The sequence below is a fragment of the Artemia franciscana genome, chromosome 6 (assembly GCF_032884065.1).
Source record: "Artemia franciscana chromosome 6, ASM3288406v1, whole genome shotgun sequence".
Lineage (NCBI taxonomy): Eukaryota > Metazoa > Arthropoda > Branchiopoda > Anostraca > Artemiidae > Artemia > Artemia franciscana.
The window spans coordinates 34,054,753-34,080,941 of NC_088868.1; the positions used below are offsets into that span (position 1 = coordinate 34,054,753).

At 36.1% G+C, this 26,189-nt stretch overlaps 1 protein-coding gene across 2 annotated transcripts in view; it reads right to left on the minus strand.

The window, feature by feature from the left end:
• Positions 1-109: 109 nt before the first annotated feature.
• Positions 110-26,189, minus strand: part of LOC136028345 (obg-like ATPase 1) — a 93,393-nt gene continuing 67,313 nt past the window's right edge. For both annotated transcript variants that reach the window (XM_065706131.1, XM_065706132.1), the window contains exons 8-10: positions 25,529-25,766; positions 12,034-12,156; positions 110-299 (exon numbers count right to left, since the gene is read on the minus strand). In XM_065706131.1, the coding sequence (XP_065562203.1) occupies positions 180-299; positions 12,034-12,156; positions 25,529-25,766 (481 nt within the window). In that variant the 3' untranslated portion in view covers positions 110-179. The remainder of the gene's footprint in view (positions 300-12,033; positions 12,157-25,528; positions 25,767-26,189) is intronic.

Consider the following 26,189-nt stretch of genomic DNA (forward strand, 5'->3'; position numbering starts at 1 on the left):
AAAAGCAGTTTGATTAGCCAAAGAACAAGGGCTTGTTCAAACGCTCAACAAGTTAGATTTCTTGAAGTCTGTCTTTCATACTTAGCACAACTCAAATATGAAGAAGGAGGAAGGAGAGGGCATTGTATTCCAGGCTGTTACTGTATAAAATCGTAAAACCTCAAAAAATTATAGTGTCTTCATTTTTTCTTAGCATCTTTGCCACCTCCGAGACCAGCTCCAGCGTTAAATTTGAAAAATATGATGTCACCGTCTTCAACGACATAATTTCTTCCTTGCTGCCTATATTTACCAGCCGCCTAAAAGAAGAAGTACGAATTTAAACCGCAAATAAAATAAATTTAATGGCTAGAATAAAAGCAAACAATAAAAAAATAGTAACAAAATGAGGGAAAGCACAAGAGAAATAGTATAGTAATACATTTCGTATAAAAAAAAGCTACTGAAAAGTCGAAAATACAAAGTAAATAAACAGCCACTCTCTCTTCTTTCTTTATTTGTTCATATTTTATGGAAATATATGAGGACAGGAAGAACTACCCTCCAAGGATGACTACCCAAGGAGTCTAAGATGGGTACAATAACAGTAATAATAATAAAAATAAAATAAAAATAAGAGAAGTAAAGCAGAAACGGAAGCATGATTTTTTGTGACGGGGATAGGGAGGCAATAACAAAATATTTATTCAATACTCTGAATAAGAGGTGCCCAAAAATTAAGGGGAATTTATTATTTTGGTGCAGTCTTGACCCAGACCCCCCCCCGTATACGTCCTTGAAATGTTCCTGAAGGCACCATAAATCAGACTTTCTTAATGCCCAGCCATTCTAAAGAAGGTCTAAAGACATAGCCACATGCAGTTTTAGACCTTAGGAGCGTTAAGGCATGTATCCTAGCCTTCCGGGAAGGGAGGGGGGCAAAACTAAAAAAATTCGACCAAAAAACGAAAGGAATTTGATATTTATTGTAAAATAGTTCTCCAATTGTAAAAAGGTTGAGAAACACTGCCATACGCTGATGGACAAAGATATGCCTGTACGCATTTTTTTTTTAGCTCTCATCCCCGACAGAGCATTTGGAAGGTGACTTATCAGCAATACTAAAGGATGTTAATAGTGTAAAAGGAAGAAAAAACGCAGATATGGTAACAAGATGTCTTTTATGGACTAGAATCAGCAAAGAAAAGTTTGCGGTCAGCCATCGGCTTTATGTAGAAGATGCACCAGTTAGTAAAAGGAAAGCCACTCTTATTGAAGAAGAAATAGAAGAAAAAATCAGCGCAGATCTATGAAAGATCTGCACTCTTCGTTCAGTTTGTCATCACGGTTCTATTAAAGAAGGAGGAAACCGGAATGGGAATGAATTTGGTTTGAAAAGCAGAGAATCGTCTACTAGTACTGTTTCTTTTCTACTTTTTTTTTTTATTCATGATAGAGATAATAAAACTGATAATCTAGGCTTATATTGCTTCCAAATTACAAAAAAAAAGCTTTAAATTAGATCTTATCTTTATTATACTTTTCTTAGAAAGTATAATAGTTTATAGAGTTTTTTTACATATTTTTTTTAAGCGACGAAACTGAAAAATGATGAGTCTAAAAAAAACAGTTTAGTAATTGTAATTATTGGTGATAAATAATTATTAATAATCGGAGATTGGAAGTCATAAATACATTTTAAGACCACACTGGCTATACTAGACCTATGAAACAAAGAAGAGAAAATAAAATAAATGAAAAAAGTAGAGAAAACGAGGGTAGTGTCAAGCAGTGGAACAACATTAAGAGAAGATAAGCAAATATTTCAACAAGGACCTCCGCCAAGTCGTCCTCAGTGAAAAAAAATCTAGCCTTTTGAAAGAGACTACACATGAGACAAATAGACACTAAATAAAAATAACCAGAATAAATGAAGGGAATATTCACCAATTGGATCGTGCAAAAATTCTCTACTTAGCAATACAGCTTCCCTAAGAACTCGATTCTCACCAAAATGCGGAGAGGTGGTTTTACCTTAAAACTGAGGAATATTTCTTTGAATCATTTAATGTTAAGTTATTACAAATTGGACTTATGTAAATATCTCCAATTGTCTCTATTTAAAAGAAAATTTCTATTTATATAGCTTTTAATTACAACTACCTCTCTAAAAGACTGTGTTAGAGCATTTATATTAGATATCAAAATTACTTCCTCAAAAAGAACTAAATGGTCCAGATTTTCGAAAACATGGAGGGCCAAAGCACAATCAAAATTATCATTTTTATTTTTACATCTCAGGGATTTATCTGTCGAAATATTGTGCTCGTGCAGTCGTTCCCCCTGCTCTTGATGGGTCCTCCCAATATAAAACTTCCCACAAGAACACGGGACTATGTATGCACCACTACCCTATATAGGGTTAGTTTTATCCTTTCTCGAATTGAAAAAGAGTTCAAGGTTTAGTACGTTTTTGAAAGAAACAGAGAGGTTGTGTTTTTTCAAAATTTTCCGAAGTTTGTCACTGAGTTTCGGGATATAGGGTATATTGGTGAAAGATCTGTTTTCATTACAGGAGAAATTGAAGAAAAAGGGGTACGTCCATTATTTTCCTGTTTTACCGTTCTTAATGTTCTGTCCATTAAATAAAAAACGAGTATTTTATTTAATTTCTGAACGTTTTTTTAGTTAATGCATGTTTTGATTTTGGCCTCCGCACATGAATAATTAAAACGAGATTTGAATATTATTATATATTTTTTGCTAAATGGCTTTCTCATAGTTTTATCGGACGATTTTAATAAAATAAGGTGTGGGGGAGGAAGCCTAGTTGAACTCCAATTTTTGATTACTTAAAAAGGCAACTAGAACTTTTTTTTACGAATGTTTTCATTAGTAATAAATATACGTTACTTACGAATTAACCTACGTAACGAAATCCTATATTTGTATATTTTTATTACGTATATGAGGTGGTTATCGCCCTCGTCAATACCTTGCTCTAGACATTAAAGCTTCAATTTGGTCCAATTCTTTAAAAATGACCCCTGAATTACAAAGGGTATAGAATAAATAGTTGAAATTACTCTTCTCATCGTTTTTTTTTAAACAATGCTAGAAAATCCTGCGGCCCCTTTATGAAAATCTTCTTCCCTCATGATAAATTTCTCCGTGGAAAGATCCTCCCGCATAACCCCCTCCCCTTTAACGAGAAAAAGTCCCCCTAAAAACGTCCATACACGAACCCAATAACCATTACTATGTGTAAACAATCGTCCAAGTTTGTAACTTGCAGCCCCTCCCCCGGGGACTGTGGGGGATTAAGCCGTCCCAAAAGACATAATTATTAGGTTTTTCGACTATGCTGAACAAAATGGCTATCTCAAAATTTGATCCAGTGACTTTGGGAAAAATGAGCGTGGGAGGGGGCCTAGGTGCCCTCTAATTTTTTGGTCACGTAAAAGGCACTAGAAATATTAATTTCCGTTAGAATAAGCCCTCTCGCGACGTTTGATACGATCACCCCTGAAAAAAAAAACAAGAAAAAAATCAAATAAACACGCATCCGTGATCTGTCTTCTGGGAAAAAATAAAAAATTCCACATTTTTGTAGATAGAAGCTTGAAATTTGAGCAGTAGGGTTAGAGGTAGCTCTGTTGATCAGTAGCTCTGATACGCTGAATCCGATGGTGTGATTTTTGCTAAGATTCTTTAACTTTTACGGGGTGTTTCCCTCTATTTTGTAAAATAAGGCAAATTTTCTCAGGCTCGTAACTTTTGATAGGTAAAATCAGCGTAAAAATGAAATTCTTTTGGTGTAACTATTCGTATCAAATCCCATTTTTTATAGTTTCGGTTACTATTGAGCCGGGTCGCTCCTTACTACAGTTCGTTACCACGAACTGCTTGATAATATTTTCTGTAAGTTTGACTGGGTAACCATTAAAAAAATAAAACATCTTAAACATAATTTTAAGATGATGGGTTTACAGAAAAAGTTTTTGAGTGATAGATCATAAGAGAATAAGAGGAAGGTAAGGGAAGTAGAGAAGAGATTGAGGAGGTGAGAAATGGAGGCCGTGGATAAAACTGTCAATTACAGCATATCGTAGTCAAAGCATATCGACCTCAGTAATTCAAAAGGTGGTAAATCAATACGCTTTAAGCTAGGTGGAAAAGATGAAGTGTTGGCATATTATAATAATAAAATAATAATAATTTATTTATAACCCACAAAATACATCGAACTGTAAAGTAAACACACAAAAAAAGAAAAAACAAGAAAAAAATAACAACATAAATAACATAACAGCATAACAACATAAGTAAATTACCTCAATTCAAAAAATGGCCAAAGAGGGTCAAAAACACCAATCATTTGTCGAGTTTTAAGAGATATATCTTTAGATAAATGTTTCAGTCGTGAGGTCGCATCAACGATGTCAAATTTAGAAACGACTGTATGATTCCGATACCACCAAGGCAGACGCAGGAAATACTTGCAATACTTAAAATATCCTAAACGTATTTTCTTTGTATCCTTCTTGCGAAGGAGGAAAGCAAAACCAGAAAGATAAAAACAGCAGGGGCACAAAAACTAGAATAAAGACGGCATAGTCCTTTTCGGTTATATCGATCACGATTTGGTGAAATTTTCGCGTATCCAACCCGCATACTTTTCAGCACGCTGGACGTAATAGCGGAGCAAGTAGACGAAAGTGACGTGGAAAAAGAGAGACCCAACCATTTAATACTTGCTGAACATGGTATAGTTGAAGAACCCAAGCAAAGAGGTGATGCTGATGGAGGACTCCCAAAACAGAAAAACTCACATTTGGAGGCATTAACTGAAAGGCCTACTGTGGATAGTGCGGCTGAAAGCCGGTAAAAGTTGGTAATTAGACTATGTTTTGTCCGGCTAAGAAGCAGAACATCATCAGCATATGCAACGTGACTAATGCCTAAATTATCATTGTAAAAAATTGACGGTTGGAGACACGAAGCTAAAACACATTTAAATATGCTCGGGGATAACACGGCACCTTGCCTAACGCATTTTTTAACAGGAATATGCTCCCCTACAGTACCATTCCACTTCACCCTAACTGAAGAATTAGCATACCAATACTTAAGCACGGAAACAATAGAAAGGTTAACACCTGAGGCTGCTAGAGAAAACAAAGCATTTGAATGAATTACATCGTCAAAAGCACTAGATATGTCAACAGTCAAACAATACAGGGGACGCTTTTGAGCAACAGCTTGTTTCATTAGCCGACCCACAATATGGTGAGCTTGAACGCAGCCCATACCTTTTCTGAAACAAAGCTGGAAGGGTGTAAAATTGCACTTGAAGTTAATGGCCGGTAGCAGCACATATTCAAATAGCTTACTAAAAAAACAAGACACAGTGATAGGACGGTAATTAGAGCAAGCACTGGGGTCCTTACCCCTCTTGTCTATGGGAGATATATAGCCGAACAAAAAACTATCTGGGAAAACGAACTGTGCCAAACACATCTGAAACATTAACTGCAAATGCTTCAGCAGTTCAGGACAATCATAAGCAAAAAACTTGAAGCAAAGACCATTACTATCGAGAGACGCAGACTTATTCACTTGCTTAAGAGCTCAGAGTATAACACCAGATTCCACCGATAACACTTAAGATTGGTTGATACGAATTGGGAGGATTGAGTTGACAAGCTTTGTAAAATGATTTTGGAGATTAATATTAAATGAAGCAAAATATTTTTATAATGAGAAATGAAGTCACATAGCCGAAGAGACGAATTAATTGTAGGTGAACACTTTACACTGTTTATAACACGATCCCAAGATTTCTGGTCACAAGGACCATCCCAGGCATTCAGTCTCGCTCTACGCAGGGAATATTTGTACTCTCGTTTGGTTTTCTGTTTTATTTGATGTACTGTGAAGAAGGACGATCACAGGCTATCCACATACGGAGCCAGAACTTAGCTTTTTGTTTAGCCATTTTCACTTTAGGATCAACTTTCCAAAAGAGATTGCGAGTACCCGTTCGCACGTACTCGGAGGGTACAGCTTTTTTAGCGGCAGACTTCAATAGATGATAATAACTGGGACAATATCAATACATAAAGTGGAACATTGGTATTTTCCAAATTTAACTTTGAGAACCACTTGGGAGGGGTAAGTTACACAGAGCTCGCCATGGAGCAAGATAGTTGGCACATGATTGGTAAATGATCGTCGTCGATTTTAGAGTCGTCAACATGAACTATTGATGAAAGTAGAGTTGAATCTGACACGATTACATGATCAAAGTTGGAAGTAAGACCACTACGATTGTGAATATAAGTAAATAGAAGATCTTTATCAGCAAGATGGAATCCTCCGGGTAGTGAATCGAGAAAGATTTCAGATCGGTCAGAATTAGATAATAAGTCAGTGTTCATGTCGCCGGCGAGAACCCATTTGGTATTTTGTTTTGAAAGGTCGCTAAGTAGTGTTCGTAGGCGATTACATGCTTGTGAAAAACTAGGCAATGACTGCACAGTTTTGTTTATTACAGGGAAGTAAATGTTTATAAATGCGGTATCACCACATTTTATCGCTAAGATGTTAGCATCGCTTTGCAATAATGTCGGCTGAGTCTGAAATAGATGGCCAGACGGGTTTTACCACGGGTTTTCTGGGCGGCTCTCAAGAAAATATAATGGGTCCGAAAACGCTTTAGGCTATCAACATTCACTTTAGAGAGAAGGTGCTCTTGTAAAAACACAATATCATTTTCAAGCAGCTCACTAATCAGTAGATCCTGTCTTTTGTACCATTATTATTAAGGGACACAAAGCTAAACGGAGTTTGAGCATTCATTTATTAGCGTTGTTGAGAGCCGATCGGAGAACTTTGCATTTCAGGCTAAAACTTACGTGTTCCATAGTGCAATTTGCACATTTTGGCGAAGCTTGGCAAGGGTATTCCTTGGAATTCACATGAGGGCCAGAACACCTGGAACACTTGGGATGTGCTGGTGAGCAGGGACAAAATCCAATCAGGTGATCAGTACTTTGACAGCGAAAGCATCGACGCAGAATGGATTGAAAGGGCTTAGCACGAAAAATTTCGTACCCAATACGGATTCCGGACTCCAGTACCGCGTTCAGAGCGGTTTTGTCGATAAACTCGAGGTGAAAAGTGCGAGAATTGCCGATCTGATTAGCACTAATAAGTCCCTCTACTGAGGCCTCTAAATCAGCTCTTGAATAGTTATGGGGTATTTCACGGACAACAGCTAAAGGCTCTTTATCAATTACTATGGTTTCAACGTTTGGAATGGAGCTAGTAACAGCTGCAGCCAGCGTGTCGGCTGAGCGCTTATCACGTACCATCACAACCCAGCTTCTGCTGTGTGGCTTAGACTTCAGATTTACGAGCCCGTCGTGACCATCCAACGTTTCGAGCTTCTTCATGCGAAGGATAGGGTCACTGAGCTCCGGGGATGGGTTTCTTACAACGACAGCGTAGGACGGTTTTTTCGTATTTTGAGTAGGGGCTACATGCTTAGACTGGCTCTCAGTAACCTTGGACGCAATATCACGCAGCTGTTCAAGACGAGAGTTCACCTTGGCACTGAGGGTACCGAAGGCATCAACAGGGATCATTGGCACTTCGCTGGGACATTTGATAACAAAGTCCGGAAGCTTTATGTTCTGGGAATCGCACTTTACAAGCGAAGAAATAATGTCCAAAGCACAGTTTAATGCAGCATTGGCTCCTGCACGATTCGATGGCACTTTATTCGGAAAAAACTTAAAAAAACAATTTACGGGTCTCACAAAGAGAAGAAGATTCGAAGAAATTGGCCATGCACTCTTTTATCGTATCGGGCGAAACTCCTTTAGCAAAATTTTTCTGTACAAAGCACAGGATAGGATTGTAGAAAAGTTCATCTTCGTACCAATTACCAGTTCCCATTTTCTCTAGATTGAAGGTTCACTTGCGAGAGAAGTAAGGGAAGCGTTGGAGGCTGCCTCCCTTGTCCCCGCAATTTAAGGGACAAGCCCGGCGGGTACCACGGCTCTTGCAAACAGCTCTACCCCACCCCTCTGCTTACTTCTCTCCTCTCACCTTTATCGTAACGCAATTGTCTATAATATCGGGAATTATAATTATTTTCCGCAACTGCACATATATGTCATGAAAATATCAATAAGAGAATCCACAGTTCCCAAGGGAATTTTCACTCAAGTCTGAAAATAATTCCCTTATTTATAATTCTTTGGACACTGAATTAATTATTATGGAAATATTGGCTATAAGTCAGGTAGAGACGATACTCCTTTACCAAATATAGTGATAGGTTCAATCCAAAAAGAGGTCCTCACACCTTGAACTCTGAATCAATACTGACATCGATCAGAAAAGAATTAGAAGAAGGTAAAGGAGGTAGAGAAGGCATTAAGGAGGTGGGAAATAGATGTCATGGATAAAATTGCCGAGGGCTGCATATCGTAGTCGAGGCATGTCAACATCGGTAATTCAGAAGGTGGCAATTCAAAACGCTTTAAGCTAGGTGGAAAAAATTAAAAGGTTGCAAATGACTGTTATATTATAGAAGAATAGGGGGACGGTAAGGCCAGTAGAGAAGGCGTTAAGGAGGTGAAAATGGATGTCATGGATAAAATTACCGAGAACTGTATATCGTAGTCAAGGCATGCCAACATCGGTAATTCAGAAGGTGGCAATTCAGAACGCTTTAAGCTAGGTGGAAAAATGAAGAGTTTGCAAACGAGGGCCAGATTATAGGAGAATAGGAGGACGGTAAGGCCAGTAGAGAAGGCGTTCCGGAGGTGAAAAATGGACGTCATGGATAAAATTACCGAGAACTGTATATCGTAGTCGAGGCATGTCAACATCTAATTCAGAAGGTGGCAATTCAAAACACTTTAAACTAGTGGAAAAAATGAAGAGTTTGCAAACGAGAGACAGATTATAGGAAAATAGGAGGACGATAAGGGCAGTAGAGAAGGCATTATGGTATGAATGAAGGAGGTGTTAAATGGAAATCATGGATAAAACTACCTGTTTACCTACTACTGGGTAATGCAGTCTGACGGCATAATAGTAGAGTATTGTACTTGTATTATAGTAAATTGAGAGGGAACAGTCAATCTATTCCCTCTCAGGAACAGATAAAAACGGGGCCTCAATTGCTGACATAGAAAGTGTTGAAAACAGATGGGTAGAATTTTGAATTTTAAACATATTTTCAGAATTTTGTGGTTGTGTTAAACCGTGAAAAAGTTGAAGGAAACGTTATGAAAGAAGTGAAAAAGAAATTCTGGAAATTGGAAGTGAAGGAACATTTATTTTGCAAGGAGGGGTTAGAGAAAGAATTAAAAGGATTAAAAATAACTATGTCTGACATGCTGATAGTGTAGTGAAGGAGCTTTTGAAACATGGTGGCTGCAAAGTTAGAGATAAATTATCGCAATCAATATTTTTGTAAACAGGGAGGTTCCTTGTGATTTTAGGAATACCTTAGTTAAACCTCTTTCTTAAAAATGTGATGAGAGTGTGTTTTGAAAGAGGCATTAGCTTGATTTATGTAGGAGGCAAATTACTTAGCATAATCATACTTAATAGACTAAGAGATGCTGTAGGTAAACTCTTGAGAGAAGAGCAATATGGTTCTAGGGAAGGGAGAAGATATATTGACCATCAGTCCTTCCATTAGTCATCCCTTAGTCCTTAGCTTTACTGATTATGAACAAGCATTTGATTCAGTCGGTAGAAGAACTTCAGCGAAGGTCATACACTTTTATGGTATACCAGATAAACGCATTTAAGTAATTCTGCTAAGTGCGATAACAGCATTGCTGCGGTCAAGGTAGGATATAAGGTAAGTAGCAGGTTTGATACTGAATTAGAATTTAAGCAAGGTCGTACCCTATTCCCGTTAATATGAATTATTTTGACAGATTTTTCCCTAAGAAACACGGGAGAGGCTATGGGAGAGCATTAAGTCGAAAAGGTAGTAAAAACTCTCCTATATTTAGATTATGCAGATAATTCGAGTGTCCAAGACAACGATGTTAGTGAAATGAACAAATTTTAACCCGTTCTGAGAGTTCAGGGTGCAAAACAGGTTTGAAAATTAATGTTAAGAAGACTAAGTAGCCAAAAAAGGGAGTAAATAAAGGTGAAAAGGTGATGTTGAGTAGCGAGAAGATCATCGGTAATTCAGAAGGTGGCAATCCAAAAAAGCTAGTTTGAAAAATGAAGAGTTTGCAAACAATGGATAGATTATAGGAGAATAGGAGGACGGTAAGGCCAGTAGAGAAGGCGTTAAGGAGGTGAAAAATGGATGTCATGGATAAAATTACCGAGAACTGTATATCGTATAGAACTGTATAGCGAAATGAACAAATTTTAAGACGTTCTGAGAGTTCAGGGTGCAAAACAGGTTTGAAAATTAATGTTAAGAAGACTAAGTCGCCAAAAAAGGGAGTAAATAAAGGTGAAAAGATGATGTTGAGTAGCGAGAAGATCATCGGTAATTCAGAAGGTGGCAATCCAAAAAAGCTAGTTTGAAAAATGAAGAGTTTGCAAACAATGGATAGATTATAGGAGAATAGGATCGATCAGCTGAATAAATTGACTTACGTGGGTATTATTATTAGTGAAAAGGGTGGATGCAGTGAAGATATTGAAAGTACAATAGCCAAGCCTAGGGTGTAGTCTATCACAGTTGAAAAAAGCTTGATAGAACAGGAAAACAAGTCCGCAAACCGAGATTAGGATATTAGAAGCTAGAGGTCAACTGCAGTTCTGAAGCGTGAGAATGAGGTAGTAGATGATTTGGTATCGAATCACGAGTTAAGCAGGCTGTGTCCTATTACCGTTTATATAGATAACCTTGAAGGATATTCTCCTGCAGAACAAGGAAGAGGCTAAAGGAGAGCATTGAATCAAATAGCAAGGTAAAACTCCAAGATTTAGATTACTCAGATGATTCGAGTATCCTAGACCAAAAAATGTTAGCAAAAATAATGAATTTTCAAAAATTTTACGACAGGCTACAAGAATAGGTTTGAAAATTAATATTAGGAAGACTAAGTTGCTCAGACTCGCAACAAGTGAAGGTGAAAAGGTATAGATTTTCAAAAAATTGACGACAGGCTGCAAGAACAGTTTTAAAATTAATGTTAGGAATACTCAGTTGCTTAAACTCGCAACAAATGAACGTAGCTCAGTTAATTAGCCTAAGACTAAGTTGCACTTGCAACAAATGAAGAATAGCTTCATTTGCATGGTAGAAATACATGGTAGCACTGATAATAAAAAGGTGGATGCAGCGAAGTTGTAAAAGTAGAATAGCGAAAATCCAGGGCGGTTAGGTAGATAAGTCTTGAGAGACCATTTGATTGACCGTATTACAAACAATAAACTCTGCAAAAAAAAAATGGTTCAATCCCACTTGCTTGAGTCATAATGAAATAAAGGTTCAGATGGCTAGGACACGTTTTACAGATGAATGATGGCAGATTGCCAAAGATTTTGCTTTTCCGTCATCCATCTGTGGCTGAACGGAAAGGAGGTCGTCCTCCGACGAGATGGGAAAAGTCAAAAGGAACGAATTAAAGGAAATTGGAACTTCATGAGGGCGGGTAAAGAGTGAAAATAGAGCAGAGGAGGAGTGTGGGCAGCGGTGTGGCCTCAGACAGTTTGATAGTACAGTAGGTACTTAGAAGAAGTAGTGGTTTGTTACATAGCACAAATGTTACAGAAATTAAATCAACACAATAATTTCTTAGACTAATAATAAAAACTACTATGACTAGATTAAAAAGAAATTGAAGTAATAAATTGTAATAATTGGATTAAAACAGAAATTAAAATAAAATAACGATAAAAATTAACAAAACAATTCAAGTATTTTAAAAATTGAAAACTAACAAAAAGTAACTGATATTCTTTAATAAATAGACCTTATAATCACACTTCAATCAAAGTGATTAGTTAAATAGAAATAGACGTTAATTGACTAATTAACTAATGACTTACTTTACAGGCTGCTTCTGAGCCTTCTTCTTTAAAGTCATCAAATTTCATTACTTCAGCCATGATGAAACCTTTCTCAAAGTCGGTGTGAATCCTTCCAGCAGCTTGAGGTGCTTTTGCGCCTTTCTAAAAATAAAAATAATTATACATCTCTTTCCACCTGAAAAATTCCTACTTAAGAAAAAAAACTTTTTCACATGCTTTTCTGCGTTGCGCATGTACCGATCTTCTGATTCACTGCCTTCCGCCAGGAGTGCAATGCGTGGTTGGGGGCGAATTATCCGAGGCTTCCCATGTTTTCCCCCCAGATTTCCCCAGGTACCCATTTAGAGCTGGTTCGACTGTGGCCAAGCTTACAGAATCACACCATTAATCCCTGTCCCAAACTAAATAACCAGCGACACCAGGACTCGAACCTCCTGACCGTAGGATTCTCTGTAGTCCTAGGATGACTGAAAAATTCATACAAAAAAATTGATTCTCACTTTATAGTGGTAGAAATGAGAATGTTCATAAGAATTAGAGTGTTCGTCAGAAAAGAGTTGGACCTAACTGCGAAGTTTTTAATTATTATTTTTTCATTTATGTTTTCATCTTTTTTCTATGCCCTTTCTTCCACAAAAAAAATGTTACAATTCAATCAAAAAGGAGTACACACAAACAATTGCAGACCCAAAATCGATTATAGGCTAACAGACCCCCCCCCCCAAAAAAAAAAAGATTTTTCCGACTCGTAAAAACGTAACAAAAATGAATATATAAATTTTTGAAGCGCTTTCTTTTTTGTAGAAACCCCCCCCCACCCCACCCCGGAAAAACAATCCTGGATACGGTCCTGATCTACAGTTACGGTTTAATAATGTGTAGAATTGATTGTTTTATTAATTTCATATATCTTACAGACTTGAGCGCCTATACGAAAACCAATGTCATATTTGAATTCAGCTCGTTAAAATGTAAAATCAGCACCAAAATCTGCGGCACCAACAACACTGTTGTCAAACATTTCTTTCATAATTATTAATATTGTTCTTCTTCCGTGAAAGTTTTGGTCATTGACTCACGATTATTAAGGATTATGTTATACAGGATTAACGGGATATAATACAGGATTATGAAAAAATGAATAGGTCTTCTTTTTCCTTTGTAGAATTTTTGATGATAAATTTAGCTTTGAAATATTTTCATTGCCTTCAAAATTTTCATGATTTAATAAAAATCACATCAATGAACTCACTAAAAGCAAGGGCTCCGGCAAAAAATTGCCCAGCAGGAGGGGGGGGGCAGATGCCAAAATAGCAGTGCTGGTTGGGTGACAGGGAATATATTTCAGGATATGTATTCGTAGGAATAAGTTCATTTTTACATACTTTTAGGAAAAAAAACTCTCAAATAAAATGAGCAATTAAGTTGCATGCAAAATATAACAAAATACAGTAAATTTTAAACGACAATGACTCCTGGCAAAGGGATCAATTTATTTAATCAATAATATATTAAATTATTATGTATTTAATCTTAAAATAAAATCAAACTCAAAATTACAGAAAGAGTTATTGTTTTGGTAGATTATAACAGATGTAAACATGTCTTTATGCATTTTCCTACGCCTAAGAATAGTTACAGATGAAGTAGATACACAAAAATCATATTGCCTGCATAGATACCACTTTTTGATTCTATAACGGCCCTGTAAAAGGTACCTGTTTCATAACAGGAAAATTCTCCCCCTCGAACTTGAATCCCTTATATATTCAACCATTAAAAAAAAATAGAATAGCGTATTTTATAACGAAATTTAAACTTAACTATTCAGCTGTCAAATTGACCCTCTTTCTTTTTATTATACTATTCAACTAAATAAATTGAACAGCTTAAAAAAAATAGTCAAAAGAAATTCCTATCAAATAGTCTGTGATAAAAAAAACTGGATATAAAAAGTGACTTGGGCAAATATTCACCAAAACCAAAAATGGTGTTCTCATGACAATTGCTACACCGGCAGTATTGGCCTTTTGTGCTGATTCTAAATATATAAAATCTTTCAGTTTATTGTCACCCACCCAAAACCAAAAATCTGAGAAAATTTGCCTGATTTTTAAAAAAAGGGGAAACATCCCCAAAAAAGCAAGTGATCTTACTGAAAATCCTTTTTTTAGAAACTATCAGAGAGCCCTACGCGTAGAGGTTTCAAGCTACTATCTACAAAATGTGGAATTTCGCTTTTTTTTTTCAGAAGAAACATCATCGATGAATGTTTATTTGTTTGTAGTTTTTTTTTCCAAGGGTGACTGTATCAAAAGACATTTGGTCCAAGATAAAGGGAGAAGGTCCAAGATATTTGGGAGGGAGTTCATTCAAACGTAAAATTAAAACTCTTTTTTAAGTGACCATACAGATTGGGCCACGGAAAGTCTTGTTTTCTGCCATTTTTGCTCACCAAACTACAACTTCACCCAAAAGACGACGAATTTGCAGTCAATTTAAAATTCTGAGAGTCTAAATGATTTAAAAGTATGAATAACTAAATTTTAGGCTTCCCAGTTGAAAAAGAAGTAATGACACACGGTGACAGTACTAGATGCAACCAAGTTGATTCACTTTATTTGTAATGAAATTAGGCTACGTTTTGTGATCTGCAATTGCATATCAGCTATAATGGGGGGGGGGGGGGGGTAAGTCATAAGTCATTTTTTAGGCTGGGATAGAGTAGATTCCTAAAAAAGTACATTTTGGTAGACAAACTGTTTATTGATCATGATGCTTCATATAAATGTTGAAAGAGGTAGGGAGGGGGGGAGTAGGAGTTAGATTTGAAATCTATTTGACCAGGTTATTTAAACAGGCTATTTGACAGAGTTGTGACAGAGTCAGACTTTGTGAGAGTATAGTTGCTCTTTTTTTTCCCGAAGGTAAGCGAGGATTTCTGATTAAAGCTTTCTATACAGGCAGGTTTCCGGATAAGGTGACAAATGTTATGTGTTGGTAAATCTCCTGTTTGGTTCTGAGGATGAAGTCAGTTATGTTAATCCCGGGGTTTCTTTTTCTTTGGGGGGAGGGGGATAGAAGACTCAGCATTTTGGGCTTAGGAGAAGAACGGGAAACATTTTTTCTCAAATCTTCAAAATAGAATACACAGTGCGGGTTTTTCTCTTGTTTACCCTTGTGATTCGATGTACTCTTTGCCTAGTATATATATATATATATATATATATATATATATATATATATATATATATATATATATATATATATATACTAGCAACAAATGTCATTAATTGTATTCTCAAAAGAATCAGTCTTTCAAAAATATTAACGGTAGCAAAAACATATTCAAATTAAGTTTTTAAAAGGGATATATTGGTACAAGCAACACCATATTCGTAAACCCAGCCAAGGGGTAATAAATTACTTAAATCTTTTAAGATCTTAAATTCAGATGAATATTCATAAACCTTGATTTCTGCCGCCGCTTATGCCGAAACTGGGGCCTTATGTCTATCAACTTAAAACCCTGATTAAATATTCATAATTCCCAGTTCATTATTATACCAATTCAATTTAATATTCAACTTTTGAATTTTGCCGCGCCTCTGGAGATGACAACCACAGATATGTGTCGGCTAGATCGTCTTTATTTGAAAGGTTAATATGAAGTGATGAACTCTCTTTGAAGCTGGTTAACCGACAGTGTGAAATGGCATTTAAAGCTGAAATTATCGAACCTGATTGGCTACATCGAAGCTCCACATAGAATTCAGTTCAAATGACGATAGATCAATAAGCTAAATTTTAAGAATTGCCGTCACATTTTTCGAAGCATTTTCAATGAGATTTCCTACACCCACAGCCCCAAAATTGAGATTTTATCTTCTTCCAATTAGGTTCTGAATTGGCTACTACTAATACTAACAACTCACCACTGCATCCATCCGCCTGATGCCAACACAGTTACGCACGCTCCTCCTTCATTTCAATCTATCCAAAACCTCCCTCTTTACCCTCTCCCAGGAAGTTCCCATTTTTAAAACTTTCTTAATGACATCCTCCCACCCTAACCACGAACGACCTGCCTTCCGTATAGCCCTAGACGGTTGGCCAAAAAGGACAATCTGTCATCCTTCTTCCACAGAACGTGCCCAAGTCATCTCAACCTTTCTTTCATTATATCCATAGAAAGCGGGATTGAACCGTACTTTTTGTACAGCCTACGACCAATCTGTAGGCAATTTCTCTGGAAAATATTCTAGCAAACCTTCATCCACTTTTCGAAGCACCCAAGCTTCAGAACCATACTTGGTCATGACTGTATCTTCCGATATTCTAATCTTGGTTTGCAGACTTATCTTCCTATTCTTCCAAACTTTTTTCAACTGTGAAAAAAACATCCTGAGCTAAAGCATGCTTTAGTCCTTTTTCGTAGTTAGTAAGCTTGGTCCTTCGAAAAATTAAATAAAAAACAGATTTTTCAATCGAAAGCAAGGAATAACTTAAAATGAACAGAAATACCCCCGTATATGGTGGGACTGTCCCTTCCTCATCCCTCGCTCGCTTCGCTCAAGTTTTTTAGTGCTTTAAAAAAGCTTCTGATTCAATTTAATGGTCCTTGTGTTTCAGGAGTCGTTCTTAAAGGATTGGACCAAAAAGTTCAACTTTAGAACCATTATAAACGTTAGCGTTGACTTCTTAATAAAATAAAATGTTGGCCTATTTTTAACAGCCACTTATCCACACTGATCAGCAAGGCCGTATCCAGGGAAGGGGCAGGGGGTTTTAAGGTTTTCAAAGTGTTTTTAATTTTTTTTGTAAACCCCCATCCTAATAAAAAAAAAAACCTTTGTAAAGCCCCCGCCAAAAAAATCCTGGATAAGGCCCTGCTGATCAGCATAAAGAGAGAGACCAGTCCTAGGAAAAAAGACAGACAACTTTTAGAGTCACGACCAGAAGAACTTGCCTGTTTTCAAATAGGCATGGAAGATTATCAGCAAAAACTTTCTGGCAAAAACATAATCGTCAAAAATAAAAAAATAAAAATATACAGAATCGAATTCCTAAAATATTAAAAACAGCGCTAAACTAATGCTGTTTTTTTTTTTTTTTTTTTTTTAACACCATTAAAAAAAATATTATTTCAATACGAGGGCTCTCCTTAGTTAAGATCAACAAGAGAAATTATACGTGAGAGTACACTTCTATCAGAACCGTCCCTCCGCTCCTTAAATCATCCATTAGACCTGATTGATCAAGATAACAATCTTTTACATAATAAAAAAAAACAAAAAAAAAACGATTTTTCAACTGTAAGGAAGGAACAACATCAAAAATTAAAATTAACAGAAATTATTACGTATATGCAGGAGGTTGCCTCGTCCTCAACACTTAACTCTTTACACTAAAATTTTTAGTACTTTAAAAAAACGTCTTATTATTCTAATTAAACGGCCCTTGAGGGGCCAACTGGGTGCGAGGGGGGAGGGGACAAAATTTGCCCCCCCCCCACTCCGAATGTATGCGAAAATCCCAATTAACAAATACTATGCGTAAACAATGGGCAAATTTTATAACTTGAGACATTTCCCCAGGGGCTATGGTGGGGGGGATCTTGTTATACCCAAAGGGATATATATATATATATATATATATATATATATATATATATATATATATATATATATATATATATATATATATATATATATACATATATATATATATATTGGTATCAAAATTGCACTTTTAGGGTTTCGGTTACTATTAAGCTGGGTGGCTCTTTACTTACAGTTCGTAACGAACTATTTGAGCAGAATTAAAAATTTAGAGCCTTAAATTATGAAAGATGCGAGATTCAGCTGTATCAGTCAAGACAAATAAGTCATACCTTCAGATATTGAGTTGCACTTTATCTAAAGCTGCATTCTGGATTTGGAATCGATCATTTCCAAAAAAAAAAAAATCCTTAGCAGTTATTTGAATAGAGTCCAATCAAAATGTGTGATTAAACAAGAACTCCTAAAACTATCTAAAAGCTTTAATTAGAACCGCCCCTTAAATCAACGATTTGTCGTGACTGATAAAGATAAAAATCTTTTATATAAAAAAAATTTTAAATTTAAAACCTTAAATCATATTTTATGAAAAATGTGACATTTATCTGTATCATTAGTCGAGACAAATAAGTCATAGCTTCAACTATTAAGTTGTATTTTATCTAAAGCTGCATTCTGGATTTGGATCTGATTACTTCCAAAAAATTCATTAGCAGTTATTTGAATAGAGTCAAATAATTATTCACTAAAATGCATGATTAAGTAAGGACAGCTAAAACTATCCCAGCAAATAAATAACTTTTTTTCAATCCAAAATATCGACATATAGCCCAACTGAATACAATTACATAACGAAGTGGGAGGGAGCAGGGACTGGGAGCGTTTCCGCTTGTGAAATGTCGAATTTTTGTGAATTTTTTTTACAATTCTTCCAATATATTTCTATATTTTGCAAAAAAATCACTTTTTTAAACATTTTCTTCGAAGTTCCCCCATGTTAAATTTACATCCAAAAATATCTATTAGAAATTGACACCTTAATTTTTTTTCATTTCCCTGGTTCAAATACAAATGACTCAAAAATAGTCTCAAAAATAAAGTCTAAAAAAAGCTCTATAACTGCTAAAAGCCAATCGCAGCATCATGCCACCTAAGGCCAAGAGAGTTACACACGTTCTTCCTCTATCCCAATCTGTTCTAAACTTCACTCTTCATACCCTCCCACGAAGCTCCAAATTCCTATTAAACCTTCCTGATTACTTCTTTCCACCCCATTTGGGGACGACCTGCGTTTCATTTGGCCCCAACTGAATGTCCAAAATCCAAGATCTGACTATTTATCATCCCTCCTCCATTAAACACGGCCAAGCCATTTCAACCTTTCTTTCAGTTCATCCCAAAACCAACGAATACCTAAAAATGCCAACTCCTCTGAAACACGCCTCCAACCTTTTGAAGCGCCCAAACTTCAGTGCCATAGTCGACCACAGATTGTAAAAGGTAAATGATACGGCCCTAGACTCTACAGTGCAAACAGACATTTTAATAGCCCTACCCATTAAAAAGTGACATTACATTAGTCAGATACCCTTCCTATTCGCCCTCTGCATGTTTCCCCAAGCACACACTTAGAGCTGGGTCTACTCAAGCTCTACTTACAGAGTCACGCCAATGACCCCTCTTAAAAACCAAATAATCAGCGATATCAGGACTCGAACCTCTACCCTTACTGATACAGGCTTGCAAGTCTAGTGCACTAACCACTCCTAACAATGGCAACTTCAGGAAAACACCCTCAACATTTTGAAGAATCCAGGCTTCGGAGCCATATTTGACCACAGATACCGTCTAGCCATCTTAACCTTTTCCTAACCAGCTTTATTTCTTAGACAACTCCCCCGGAAATTATCTAACGTAACTTTCAAGACAGTCATGAGAAAACTTATCATCGGTTATTTCTAGCCGTCAGACATACTGTCATTATTTCTTTGTCATCGAATAAACTGTCACTGTTTTTGTTCGTCTTCGGATTAACTGTCGTTATTTTTTCCTGTCGTCGGATAGACTGTCATTGTTTTTTCTTGCAATCGGACAAATAAATTATCATCGTTTTTATTTGCCATTGGTCAAATGGTGATTGATTTGTATTACCATCGGAAAAAGTGGCATCGTTTTTATCTGTCACGGGACAAAGTGGCATTGTTTTTATTAGACATCGAAAAATGTCGCTTTTTTTGCCATTGAAAAGGCAAAAATCAATAGAAAAAACTTAATCAATCTTTCAAAGGCACACGTTTCAGAAAGATACTTGAGCGTTGGTCTTGACCTTTCCCTACCCAGGACTCAGCTAAGAAAAAAAAAATTTAAGGCAGAGCCCAAGCATATTAAATCGGCGTTACATGACGAGAATAGATATTTTGAATAAACCCCCAAACAATTTCATAAGCTACAGGAATTCAATCTAAAATATTAATTTACTATTTCAAATTTTTATTACGAATCGACCACCACGGTTAGTGATGATTATTTATTTCACGATGACATCAGACAATATTCACGATGATCTCAAAGATGGTTTTCTTTGGTGAATATTTACAGGTGCATTTGGTTTTTGCCATAAAATCCTATTTTTATGTTCCACAAAGCCAAAAGGAATATAGTACTCGTATACAGAAACTTTATCGACTACTCGAGCAATTAGTCCTTAGAATAATGATTCGTTAGTCCGAGCAAACACGACGAGAATTAATAATAGTCGTAGGTAGAACTGGCAAAATATATATTCCGGACTCGAACTCTACTCAGTCCCTTGGGTGTCCTACGTACAGTGGGGTCAATTAGGGGAGGGGGACATTAATACCCTCGATTTGGAATTTTTTTTTATATTTTCCCTGAAAAGGTTTTTTGAGTGTTTTTACTGATAAAAAATTAAAAACAACAAAATTGTCCGCCCCCCCAGTATTTAGCAAATCTACGCCACTGCTTACTTAGGAAATTCACACTCTTTTGTCCTTCCTTCTCCCACTAATCAGTCTGCCCGAAAGAACAGAATCCAGGATAAACGTTAAAACCTGATAAGTAGGGGCGGCATACACAACGTGGCGTTGAGTATAAAATTATTTGATAGTTCAAATAAGACTTGCCAAGACGTTCGGGAACATTTAGGGTTTAGGCGGGGTCATGGCCCAAAAACATTCCCCCTCCCTCACGTATATCCCTATTTGAAGGCTAAATATTGGAATAGAGTACCTCCTAACCTGGAATACCGGCAATATCATGTTAAATTTGTATACGGCTTATGATCATGAAAGAAAAACTAGTATGCATAAGACTTTCCGAGAAAACTACAACTAAAGCTAAAATTAACCCGTTATACAAAAAAATAGTCCGCTGCTAAAAAATAATAATCGGCAATTAAATTAAAAGGGAAACTCTCGCCAAATGAGGGTGCAAAAATAAAGATGTATTCTATAATAATTTATGAGCTATTGCGACGTGCTATATAAGAAAAAAACAACCCATCTTCAGATGGATCTCATCCACGGTCGGTGGAGATCTGAATAAAAGCGGTGACGGAGGGAAAAGTCAATCAATCGATAAATACAGGTTAGACAAGCCACACGTCAAACCCACAATCTGATTTAATACCTCATATTCAATTCACAAATTAAACCCAGGGTTATGTTCGGTAGTGACAAACCTGGCGCCGTGTACCGGCATCCGAATGACCAGCTCAGGTCGTAAATCCTCTGTTATGATTGTCTTACCTTTTTTCAAAGTACTAAAACAGACGAGAGCATAAAATATAGCTGTGATTAAGGATATTAGAATAACTCGTTATGACTTGGTAACCATTCAAAAATAAAGAAGAGATGATGGTTTTAAGATAATTGAGCAAACTAGAAAAGACTACTGCTTTATTTGACTTTAATTCACTTTTACATATTGACTTACCCTGCAGTTGTTAAAAGTTAGTATCCATAAATGCTCATAGACATATACTTATTGAGTTGCTGCAAATATTTACTCTCAGGAAGTTCGTTTGAGTACTAAGGATAGTACTCATACCCAAAGCCGTATCAAGGGGGGGGGGGCTGCCGAAATTGAAACCCCCAAAATTTTTGTCAGACCCGTAGAAAAGTAACAAAATGAATTTTAACTAATTTTTGATACGTTTTGTATATATACCCCCCCCCCGTGAACAAAGATCCTGGAAACGCCCATGCTCATGCGTATGGATTGCAACTCAGCACTTGTTGATCCTTAAGCAAACACATACTTTCAAGAAGCCCAGTTAAGGGGGACATTATCCTTACACAGGGAAGCTCCTCTCTCCTCTCTTTCCTCTTTTATTTTTTTTTAGAGAGAGAGAGAAAGATAAATTTATTAAAACAACAAAAAGAGAATAACAACAAAGAAAAAAAAATACATTATGGCTTATTCATACAACTTCCACTGTATATATTCGGGATATTAGTATCCATTAATGCTTAAAGATGTATACTTATTGAGCTGTTGCAGATATATACTCTTATTAATTACTCAGTTAACAGTGATTACATCAGTACATTACATTACATCAGTATTTACATTACATTAGTAAATGTCACTCAGTTAAGAGTGATATTTTCCTTACAGAGGGACATTCCCTTATCCTCTCTTCGAACTTACTTTCCTGTCTTATGCCTTTGATAAAGATAAGATAAGATTTATTGCAAAAAGCCTACAGGCCATAGCACCACAAAATACAGTCTATAAACAAAACTCAGAAACAAAATATAACTTTAGATAGTATCAATCAAAACAAAAAGAAAACAAAACAACAACAAAAAGACAAACAAAGAAAGACATCAAGGTTCAACGTTTTAACCAACAAACACCAATCATAATAAAATCCAATTCCTAAAAACCTTAACAAGCTATCCCCTCAAACATAATTCCTTATGTTTGATCCCTATACGAAGAAACTTACATAACTGTTTAATAGCACATGGGTTCCTCTCAGCCATCCGTTCAATAAACCAGCATTCACTCCCAAACATTCATTCCGCAACTCAGACAGCTCTTCACACTCGGATATAAAATGAAATAAATTCTCGTTCACAAATCCACACAAAGAGCAAAATGGGGGCCAACCGCCAGGCTAAACTTTCCCAAAAATTTCTTCCCTCACCTAAATTCAACCTATTCCTTCTTACCAACAACAAATAGGGCTTTGTCTGACTCACTCATACGTATTTACTTACTCAGCAGTAGACAATTTTAGTACGCATAAGACTCACTTATTGGGTTGTAGCAAGAATCTATCCTCAAGAAAATCAGTTAAGAGCGATACTCTGCTTATGAAGTGAGGTTCCCTTATTGTGCTTTCACACTATCCCGTAGAACCTTTCACATTAGCATAATTTACGAATTTATATCATCTTAAAAAGCAATCTTACGTTATGTCATCTTACGAACCAAATTTTGCCTGTAATTTAGTCTGTTCCAAAGAGTCAGGAACGTACGTAAGAACTTTTAATGGAAGGCAATAGTCTTTTTTGATAGTTTAAAAAAGAAGTGAAAAGAAATTCAGGAAAATTTAGAGTTTCCGTATGGGGGAACTAAAACTAAAAATCCACATTTTTAGTTTTTGAACAGATTGCTTATAGTGTTTGTGATGATTTTAGACGGTGAAAATGATGGTTTTATAGATTTTTACGTTAATCTAGTTTGAAAACATATACTTAAGTGTGAAAGAGATACTTAACGTAACGCAGCTTAACTACTTAGCGTAGGAAGTTACGAACATCACAGTACCCGTATCGAATAACTTGACCTTACAATGGCCTTACGAAATAAAACACAGTTCTTCAAAAACTATGCATGAAAACCGTGCTGTGAAATCAAACAAAAATTGTGCGAAAACACAGTTTTTGGCTAAAAAACTACCTTTTCAAAATATCCAATATATTTATTATTTGAATAGATACCAGATAATGCAGAAAAACTATTACAATAGGCAAGCAGATAAACAACCACCACGTATCTAACAAGAAAGGTGGTAAAGCACCAAACGTAAAACCGTCAAAATCTAACAAGAAAGGTGGTAACGCATCAAACGTAAAACCGTCAAAATCTAACAAGAAAGGTGGTAACGTATCAAATGTATAACATAAAAATATAACAGGAAAGATGGTAAAGCATCAAGCGGAAAGCGTAAAAATGTAAAAATCTAACAGGAAAGGTGGTAAAGTATCAAACATAAATGGTAAAAATCTAACAGGGAAGATGGTAACGAATAAACGTAAAACCGTCAAAATCTAACAAGAAAGGTGGTAACGTATCAAATGTATAACATAAAAATATAACAGGAAAGATGGTAAAGCATCAAGCGGAAAGCGTAAAAACGTAAAAATCTAACAGGAAAGGTGGTAAAGTATCAAACATAAATGGTAAAAATCTAACAGGGAAGATGGTAACGAATAAACATAAAATGTCAAATTCTAACAGGAAAGGTGGTGATGTATAAAACTTAAAAACGTTAAAATCTAACAAGAAAATGTGGTAATATATCAAAAATGAAATGTAAAAATCTAACTAGAAAGGTGGTAACGTATCAAACGTAAAACTTAAAAATCCAACAGGAAAGGTGGTAATTATTAAACTTAGAAGATACAAAAGTAAAAATCTATCAGGGAAGTTCGTAACACGTCAAACGTCAAATGTAAAAACGTATCAAACATAAAAACCAAGGTAAAAACGAATCAAACACCTAAACAGCCAAGTTCCCCTACTTCAAACGCTTCAAGAAACCTTTGCTGGTATCAAAGGAGAAAAAGCGCAAAGACCTCGCGAGAAAAGATGTTGTCTGCGATCAATTATAAATTACAGTTGGATGTCGGACTCAACTTTCACGATAAGATTCAAATTGTAGTCAGAAACTTTTCGTCACCGACAGTTTTTTTTTTAATATTTTAAATTATGTCATTAATATTGTAATTTATCACCGATATTCTACAACAAAGACAAAGAACTGAATGCAACACCAAGCCGCCTGATGCTTATGGCGCTGCGCAAGCTCCTCCTACACTCCGATTTGTTCGAATCTTTATTCTTTAACCCCTCCCATGGATTTTTTTGTCAACGACAGTTTTTTTTTGTCTTTCAAATTATCTCATTAATCTTGTAATTTATCATCAATATTCTACAACAAAGAAAAACAATCCACTGCAACGCCAAGCCGCCTGATCCAAATAGCGCTGCGCAAGCTCCTCCTACACTCTGATTTGTTCGAGGCAACATTCTTTAACCCCTCCGATGAATTTCTGATTTCTTTTAAAGCCTCGCTTATGACCTCTTCCATATCCGTCTGGGACCTCTTTTCCGTTCGATCACAGATACATCGTCAAAATCACTATCTTTGGCAATTTGTAATCCTTCATCCCCCGGCAATTGGCGCGGAGAAGGATAGGTTGAGTGTGAAAGGTTGGAAGTGTTCCAGTTTTGTCAGATGGGATAAGGTGTCAACTACGTTTTAGACTCCTTCTCCTGTCCCTATTCCATACAGACGAACTCTGTCTGCTTGAACTCTTGGTTGCGATGGGCTAGAAATTTCATGAGTTTGCCTAAAGAGAGTCGTGACTACAAACAGCGCTACAGGGTGATCTTAACAAGTGACAAACCTCAAGGAAATTATTGTCTAGTAAACGACACAGCAATGCCGCTAGATTTTGATTAATAGATAATCCTTTAGATTTTTTTATTGTTGTTTTATTTTTACTTTTTCGGGCCAAATTGCCTCTTCGTTTTTGTAACAATATTGTATTATTAATAATTCTTACCATATAAATTCAATTTTACCATATGCATTATATCACGCCAATAAAATCATTAGTCGATTAGATCATTAATTAATCAATATTGTATCAAATAATTAGTTACTATATTATTTATATTAAAAATGCAGTTACCTGAATAGTCCAAGCTTTGACTTCATCATGACCAGCAGTGAAGAAATACTGGAGTTGCAGAGCCTTATAGCCTAGCACGATGATTTTGTCTAAGGCGCTGCTAGTTTTATTCTCTTCAAAAAAAGCTTTCTTTGATTCATCGTCCATATCCATGAGTTTGTTTTCGAGAACACCAGAAAATGGCACCATAATTGCACCAGGATCATTTTTATCAATCCAATCCTTTATTTTTAGTAGCCTAAAACAATCGTAGTCATTAAATTTACGGCAACACCGGCCATATTTAAGTTGACTGCTCAATGCCATAAAATGCACTGCTTGATGTAGTGCGTATTTTTGAATCTTCTAACATTTTCCCCTACCCTCTTATTCACCTTGGGTTGTTCAATCATACCTACAAATATTGTCAATTTTGCTTGTCTCTCACCAATTTGAACAAAAATTCGTACGCAAGTTGTGAGAAATTTTCGCTTATTTTTTAACATTAAATGCAATTCTAAACGAAGCAAAATTTTGTATAATGCAGCCTGAACCAACAGTTCACGGCAAGGAGCTGTAAGTAAGGAGCTACTTTTCCCAATAGTAACGAATTTTATGAATAAGTAACGAATTTTGATAATAATTGATACATAAAAAAAGTTGACTTTTTATGCTGATATCA